The sequence below is a fragment of the Poromitra crassiceps genome, assembly GCF_964638095.1.
Source record: "Poromitra crassiceps genome assembly, chromosome: 18".
Taxonomy (NCBI): domain Eukaryota; kingdom Metazoa; phylum Chordata; class Actinopteri; order Beryciformes; family Melamphaidae; genus Poromitra; species Poromitra crassiceps.
The window spans coordinates 4,508,811-4,517,180 of record NC_139636.1 but is presented as its reverse complement, the minus strand read 5'-3'; the positions used below and the strand labels follow the sequence as shown (position 1 = coordinate 4,517,180).

Genomic DNA, 8,370 nt, shown 5'->3' with positions numbered 1-8,370 from the left:
AGGAGCCATCACCTTCATAGCGCGACTTGGGTTGGCCACATGAGAGGCATGTCTTCGTCCTCTTTCGTTGGGGCTGAGGTGGCTGTGGTGGAAGCAGGCCAGGCTGTGGTGGAAGCAGGCCAGGCTGTGGTGGAAGCAGGCCAGGCTGTGGTGGAAGCAGGCCAGGCTGTGGTGGAAGCAGGCCAGGCTGTGGTGGAAGCAGGCCAGGCTGTGGTGGAAGCAGGCCAGGCTGTGGTGGAAGCAGGCCAGGCTGTGGTGGAAGCAGGCCAGGCTGTGGTGGAAGCAGGCCAGGCTGTGGTGGAAGCAGGCCAGGCTGTGGTGGAAGTAGGCCAGGCTGTGGTGGAAGTAGGGATGAAATGATTAGCACTGATAAACTGTGATACATTTCCAGATAATAGTATTACGGTTTAAAATAAATGGGAGCTAGAGCTCTGTCTGTCTCTCTGTTTCTCTGTCTGTCCCACTGAAGACATCATCAATTCAGTCACACACACACAAAGTCACAAGAGAGACTGAGGGGAGAGGGAGAGGAGGAGATGGAGGGAGAGAGAAGAGAGGGGTAGAGAGCTTGAGGGAGAGAGAGGGAGACATTGTGCGCACGCCAATAGGGCAGGCAAGGCCACACAGCAGCCGAGCTGCAGGCAGCTGCGAATGCGAGTTGCAGGGCCAGCTCGGCGAGCTGCAGGACAGGCGAGGCCGCGCAGTGGCCGAGCTAGTTATCTATAAAACCAAACTTTGGTTACAGCGCTTTGAAAAACACTGTCCCTCAACCAACGTTAGCAACAGTCTACCAGATGCAGGCTGCACGCCTGAGTTTTCAAAATAAAACTTTCATCATTCACTATAGTCGTGATATGACATTTTCATACCGTTTCATCTCTAGGTGGAAGCAGAGCAGGCTGTGGTGGAGGCAGGCCAGGCAGAAGCAAAGCAGGCTGGGCTTGATCAGTGTCAAGGAGAAGAGGGGTCATGAACACGGACATGTCCTTCTGTTTCAGAGACCTGTGTTTATCCCAGTCAATGGGAACCGGGCTGCAACCGGGCTCGTGGTACTGGAGACCAAATTTCTCTCCAGTGTCTCTGTTGGAGACCAGCAGGGCTGGGTATTTGGGATGCCCAGTAACCTTCACAGAGGCAGCATTCAGCTCTGCTATTAGCACTGGATCAAACATTGCAGGTAAGACCACATCTGGTTGTTTGAGGTCCACCAGTCTCTGGTAATTCCACCGTGCGACACCTGTTATTCCCTGTGCCTGGAATAATTCAGGAGAGACTTTGTTACCAGTCACCCACTTAGCTTGGTGGAAGTGATACCCTTCCTGCTGAGAGGTGCCTCTGACAGGAATCCAAATGGGCACGGCAGCCGCCTCTCCTGGGACATGATTGAGTTGCAGCGTGCCCCCATACCGGTACAGGAATGCATCCTCCAACTCTGGGTCGGTGAGGCAGCCTCTCAACATGTGGACCCGCTGAATCCTCCAGGTCTTTAACATAGAGGGCTTGAAGAGGGGGATGTCGTTGTGGTCCTTGGCAAGGTGGAAACGCCTAAGGACATCTTCCACTCTCTGTACCAGTTCCCGTGGGGGTGGGATTTTCATTCTGCAGTGCTCACGGATGTGCTGTGTGTTGGGTACAGCTCGCGCAATCCTGCAGAAGGTGTAGGCCTCCTTCAACTTCTGCAGGTCACTCTGGTCCACCACTGTAAATGCTGCAGAGAGGAACTGACAGAAGGAGCTGTAGAGTGGGTGGTGCTCTGAGACACAGCCTCTGGTCAACCGCTGCATGCAGTGGAATAAGTCCAGCTTCACCACAATGTCCTCATTAAACTGTTTTCGTGACGCGCAGGTGTTGGCCAAATTGCCGCAAGTTGAATCTGAAACTATGGCCTCAGTGGTCCTCCAGGAGTCCCAGGATAAGTGGTCATTTGGCTTTGGGTCCAACACCTTGAAGGCAGCGCAACAGTCCCTGAAAGAATACAATACAACACACACACACACACACACACACACACACACACACACACACACAAACAAAGGTAAATGCAACACAAACACAATCACAATCCTCCCCCTCCTTTTCCCCAAGACCCTCAATTTTGGACACCATGGACGAGTATACTGTAGGCTTGCTTTGTTTTATAGTCCAGACAGGAGACGCACACAGACAACTGCAGACGAGTAGCCTATAGTTCTGTACTAGGTTCTGGAGTCGCTGGGATGAGGACGTGTGAAGAGGGAGAGGGAGGGAGGGAGAAAGAAAGAGAATAGCAAGTGCAGATCTCAAAAGCAGGTAAACCACTGTGGGTTTAGTGAACATAAAACTAACCACCGTGGGTCAAAACCCCTCGCCTTGACGACAAGAGAGAAATAGAGAGACAGAGGGGGGGGGGGGGGGGGGGGGGGATTTAAATAAGATGGATTTAACATAACATATAACATGACATTACATTAAAGAATGGATTGAAATAATATTGAAAATGATAAAACATTAATTAATGGATTAAAATAAGACAGAATGACAAATAAATAGATTGCATACCTGTCCATCCACTGGTAGCTGGCTTTCTTTACTCCAGCAGTGATGTACCTGTGAGCAAGGCCTTCATACAGTGGTTCCAGTGACGCCTCCGCCTCAGACTGAACCATCACCCAGGAGATGATCATCCACTTCTCATTCATGACCGCATAGGATGACATGGTGCCTGATGTCAACGTCACCTTCCTGGCAATTTTCTGTGTGTGGTCAGACCTAAGTACTTGGCCAAACGTACCCTGGAGAAGGAGGTTGATATCTGCTTCTTGTCGCTGGAACTCATGAAGGAGGCAGTCTGTTAAATAGAAAGCCGACAAGGACACACCACACCACCCATCTCTGTCATCGTAGCTTCCAAACGGTGCAGCTTCATTGCTTCCTCTCATGAAGCCTGTGATGGTCTGCTGGGAATAAAGTCCAGCCTCGCCATCCATCATGTTCTCTACGCTGTGCAGATATGACAAGTGTGCTTGCTCATACTTCAGGTGAAGCATTTCAGTGATCTGGTTCGCCATATCACTTGGAGACTTCCCTGTTCGCCTGAGCTCATGCATGATGGTCTTGCAGATTGCCTTCTTGTAGGTGAGGACAGCTGGTAGGATGTTCTGGAATCTTTTGGGCAGCTTGCACAGCCACTGGGGATTGTCTGCAAACCAGTGCTTTTGGCATGCTTTGCAGCAAAGCCTTGAGGACAAGATGTAATACTGCCCACCGATTCCAGCAATCACGCGTGGCCTTCCCACACCTGATGAGGCAATCTGCGGCTGAGCACAGCCATGGAGACATGGTAGCACGTAGTTGTTCCTCACCCTCTCCATAATGGGATTCTCAGGCTTCCAGATGAAAAAAGGATGCAGCTGGAAATACTGGGCAGAAGGCAGAGCTGATAAGGTGTCAATGAGCTCTGGCTGAGGTGGGTGACGCCATAGAGACACCATGTTCAAACGATGCCGAACAGGATGGGAACCTGGCCACAGGCCCAAGGACTCCAGCTCGGTCTTCATCCACACTCTCTGTTGTTGTGAACACTTCCAGTGATGGAGCTCTTGGTCAGAGCTCGGAGGAAGCAAAGGTAGAGGGACAGGGACCACTGCTATAAGACAGAAAATAGTAAAGTGTATAGTACAGTAAACTCAAATTGTGAAACCCGCTACAGCCTGTATTGTATAGTGCAATGGTTCTCAACTGTTTAACATTAAGGACACCTAAACTAACACAAATGATATCACAACTTCAACGACATGTAAACAACAGCTACATTAACTGATCTCAATCCTTTTTTTGCAGAATATTGTTATGACCTTGGTCATTTGGTAAAGATTCTATTACATGTAAAAAAAAAAAAAAACGGTTAAACCATTAAAGTACAACATAGTTAATTTTAGACACATCAGAAACTGTCTCTCCTTAGATGCAGCCAATACATTTATGCACGCTATGATTCTCTTCCACATGGCATACTGTATCACATGCTGGGGACAAGCTAGTGAATCAGTTACAAGACCTCTTGTTTCTTTGTATAAGTAATCTGTGGAGTCTCGGCAACCTACCCCCTGACAGGTGAGAGCGGGAGGACAACCAGCCACCACAGTGACGTCAGAGCCGGGGAATCCCGACAGAAACGGTGTCTAGGCCGCGTCATCAATAATAGGTACTTCCCCAATTACATGATGAATCAGTGGGACCGCTAGCAGCCGGGCGCTGTTAGGAACAGAGCGCACGGCTGGAACGGATCCCACAATTAGGGGCCATAGAAAAACAGACGCCGCTCTGAACCTCATTGTGTGGCCGGTTTTCCTCCAGAAGGAAGCTCTCCTTGCTGTCGGGTGGTAAGTCCATTTCCCAATCCTCTCCCTAAACATAGGCATGTGGTGATTTGATGTTGCCTGACCAAGCCTCTCTCCTCTCGTCCACAGGCACGTTATTGGAGCAATTAGAAAAGAGGAACTGAGCCCGGGCTACGTGGTGGGGAGAACACCACTACGGAGCCGCAGGCTAACCCCTATCGCCTGAGTTATCTTTCACGGACATTCCCCGAGAAGGGAGGAACCTTATTTTGATTGAATAAAACAACGCTTATTGCGTTTAAACCTGCTTTTGTCTCCTGGCTTGAATCAGAGTCCCCACAAATCTAGTATATAATATATAATCTAGTGCAATGCATATTTTCTCTTCATAGATTAATGTATTTTTGTACGTTGTCCCTGAAATAAACTTCTAAATAAAACATACTTTGAGTCGATGTTTCAGTGGGCTCAGGGAACACCTGCCGCAGTTGTGGAGGCACAGGAACAATGATCTTCACTGAAGGTTCACCAATTCCCTCTCCTTTGGTTTCTCTGGCTCTTGGAGGACCCCTCGAAACCTGGACAGGAGGATCTGGTGGGGTGACATGGAGCATGGCACTAGTTCAGGCAGGCCATGTGGTCAAGCTCAGCTTAAACCTAGCCCACAGCTTATTAGGAGCTGATGCGAAACCCAACCCACATCAGCTGAGCCATCAGCTCTATCCATTTTTTGCAGAATATTATGACCTTGGTCACTTGGTAAAGATTAAATTACATACTTTGAGTCGAGGTTTCAGTGGGCTCAGGGAACACCTGCAGCAGTTGTGGCGGCACAGGTACTGTGGTCTTCACTGGGACTGAAGGTTCACCAATTCCCTCTCCTTTGCTTTCTCTGGCTCTTGGAGGACCCCTCGAAACCTGGACAGGAGGACCTGGTGGGGTGACAGCCCACATCAGCTGGTGCATTAAATTGGCTCAACTCAAACAGTTGAGCAAAAAAAAAAAAACAATCAAACAGGGCGCCCTATTTAAATCTGTTTCAGTCAACATTGCTGGTTCCTCTGCAAGCCGTTTGCAAGCCACCTCCTCCCCAGCTCCTCCTTTCATGCTGTCTCACTCTGACTTAAACAATGTCATTTCTGTTGTCATTGTTGCTGCTGCTCTGGGCAATGAGCCTCCAGAACAGAGCCATACCGGCAAATATAACTTGTACAAATATCAATAAAAGCTTTATTTTTGACTAAAGTGGTCCTGACTGAAATACATCTTAGAGGATTTAAACAAGAGCCATGACATAATTAAATTTCGAGTCTTGGGCACCCGATGTAATTATTATGAATATATTTACCATGTAAGAAGGAGGTAGGCACTAGGGATGGGCATCGAATTTCGAATTTTCGAATAATCGTTATTATCAAGGTCGACTTTTATTATTGAAAGTCGAAATTCGAAAAGAAAAAAAAGTTTTTTTTTGTTTTTTTTGGCGAGTGAAATGTTGCATTGTCTCCCCTGATTCTAAGTATAGTCGAATCGCTTGGTTTGAGCAAGTAAAACAATTTTTATAAGCATTTTAAGCAAGGTTTATGGAAAAATGAATGGCGGATGAAATCCCATGAAGAGGGAGAGGGGGTGACTTTGGCACCCCTTTGGCACTCAGACCTGAGCCTACTAAATATTTAATGAACCACTCATGATTGTCAAAACTGTTTTTTATTTTCGAAAATGTCAATGTCATGTAACATGTTCTTTACTTCAGTGGTGCAATGCTTGTTTGAGCTAAAAATCCACAGCAGAAGCTTTTTCTATTAATTAATAAAGCCTTAGACTTAGAATCAGGGGAGACAATGCAACATTTCACTCACCAAAAAAAAAAAATACATTTTTAATTTTTTTTACTTTTTTATTTTTATTTTCGAATTTCGATTAAAAGTCGACTTTGGCCAGCGAATTTCGAATAGTGTTTTTGCTAGAAAAGCCCATCCCTAGTAGGCACACATATGGAAGTGTCCCCTGGTTTAGATAATGCTGCCTCTGGAGTGCTCAGGACTGTGGAAGGAAATCAGAGTTAGTCTCCCTCCCCAACACTATGTATGTGTTTTATAACAAACACTATTCTTCAGAAATACAAACTGTGAACTCACCAATCCTTTACGCGACGTTTGAAATACTAAGATCCTTTGATCTTAGTAGAACACAAGACAAAAATGGAACATGAACACACAGCCAGAACACGGCCAAAATAATAAACAAATCAGTAACAGTCCCTCAAGACTGATAGGAAAGAAACCTCTGCCTGTAGACACAACTGGAGCTCCTGTGACAGCAGGTGTTGCTGAACCTAGAGGAATATTAAACCAAAAATTATTAAGAGGATAAAAGTTGATTCATTAAAACATTAATCTCTAACTGACTTCTCATGGACCCTTTGCGTGGGATCCCACGCACACTTCTTGCAAACACATAGGCACCTTACTCTAGAACTTAGAGTTTCTTATATATCAGACACAGACTTGTCATTCCTACCTGGCATGTTTTTCCATGGTAACACTTCCGTCTTCATCAGAGGCGTCACTAGATGATGTGTCTTAACAGCTGATTGTTTACTGAGGCTTGGTCGTCCTGTCAGATTTGACAGGACGACCACGCCCCCCGCTGTCAGCTGGTAGGAATGACAAGTCTGTGTCTGATAAGAAACTCTAAATTCTAAGTTGTAGTATTGGAATGTGAATTATATGTTTGTGTCTGTGTCTGAGCCTTTTGTTTTTCATCAGTTAGTGGGACATCAGTCCCACTGATGACATCATCAGTGTGCCAATAGGGCAGGCAAGGCCATGCAGCAGCCGAGCTGTGGGCAAGGCCACAGTTGCGGCCAAGTTGCATACGCCAGCTGCAGGGCCAGCTCGGTTAGGTGCAGGGCGGGCGAGTCGAGGAATTGAGCATGCAGAGCGCGTGAGATGCCTAGTTTAATATAGTTCAATGATGTTGATCATGTCTTCATTTATACATAGTTTAATATAAATAAAACTATTTACTCACATCCCAACTTTGAGGGTGATAGGCTCAGCATTGCTTTCTCCAACTCCTCATCATCATCCATGTCTAAAAGATGTAATAACACATTAAATATGTATCTTAAGTACTATTTGTGAATGTAGGCTTACTATTGTGGATATATTTGATGAACTGACCGAGTTGTTGAGAAGAGGGTGGTGTGGCAGCAGATGTCACTACAGCTTCCTCTTGGTGTTGCTGGAGCAAGTACCTCTGCAGCTTGTACATCTGCGTGCCTGCATGGCAGTTCTTCTTGGTCGTGATGAATGATGCATAGCCATCAGCCCTGTTCTCCCACACGTCTTTCCAGGTTCTCTTTGGAAACCGTCCAAAGCCAACCAAATTGTCTCCCTCTGAGATGACAGGTTCTGGTGGAGTATTCTTGTTTGCTTCATAGGCCAGCAGGTCATTGATTTCTTTATGTGTTTGGGCATATCCTAGGAAAGACAACAGGCTGTCTTTGCTGTGGCCCTCACCTGAGAAGGTGCCAGCTCTTGTTTCTTGATCCACTTTTCTGATGAGGTAGATGACATAGCCTACATCATTTTCCAAGAGCCATTTGAAGCTCTTGCCTTTATACTTCCCAAACTGCAGAATATACTCCGCCAGTACTTCAGTTTGGTCAGTATAGTCTCCTCCCCTCTGGAAGACCACCGTAAAAGCATTCTTCTTGACCACCTCCTCTTTCACTGGTGCTGACGTATCTTGCAAAGAGCGGTCATTTTTTATCTTTTTAGCTGCTTCCGAAGGATCCTGCCGCAAAAAGCCGTAGGACCCCTTTCGAAAGCAGACTTTCATTCTCCCCAGGGACATGGCTTTTAGGCCATAAAGATGACTCCAGCACATCTTAAGAGAAGAAAAACAAAATAAGTTGCACTGTGTTTTGCATTCTTCTGATAGCCTGAGTTCCACATTGTGTTTGTGTTGAACACAGGCATTTTCAAATCAAATATTGCATACATTTTCCAGACCTTTATTTGTTTTGAAGATTATGTCTGGT

The 8,370-nt window shown here is 46.4% G+C and overlaps 1 protein-coding gene across 1 annotated transcript; it reads right to left on the bottom strand.

The window, feature by feature from the left end:
* Positions 1 to 879: 879 nt before the first annotated feature.
* Positions 880 to 3,350, bottom strand: LOC310792468 (uncharacterized protein; the record flags this gene model as incomplete). Its single annotated transcript, XM_083654153.1, has 3 exons — positions 880 to 940; positions 982 to 1,965; positions 2,539 to 3,350. 3 exons carry the CDS (start codon positions 3,348 to 3,350, stop codon positions 880 to 882), a joined length of 1,857 nt encoding a protein of 618 aa, XP_083510279.1.
* Between the last annotated feature and the right edge of the window lie 5,020 nt (positions 3,351 to 8,370).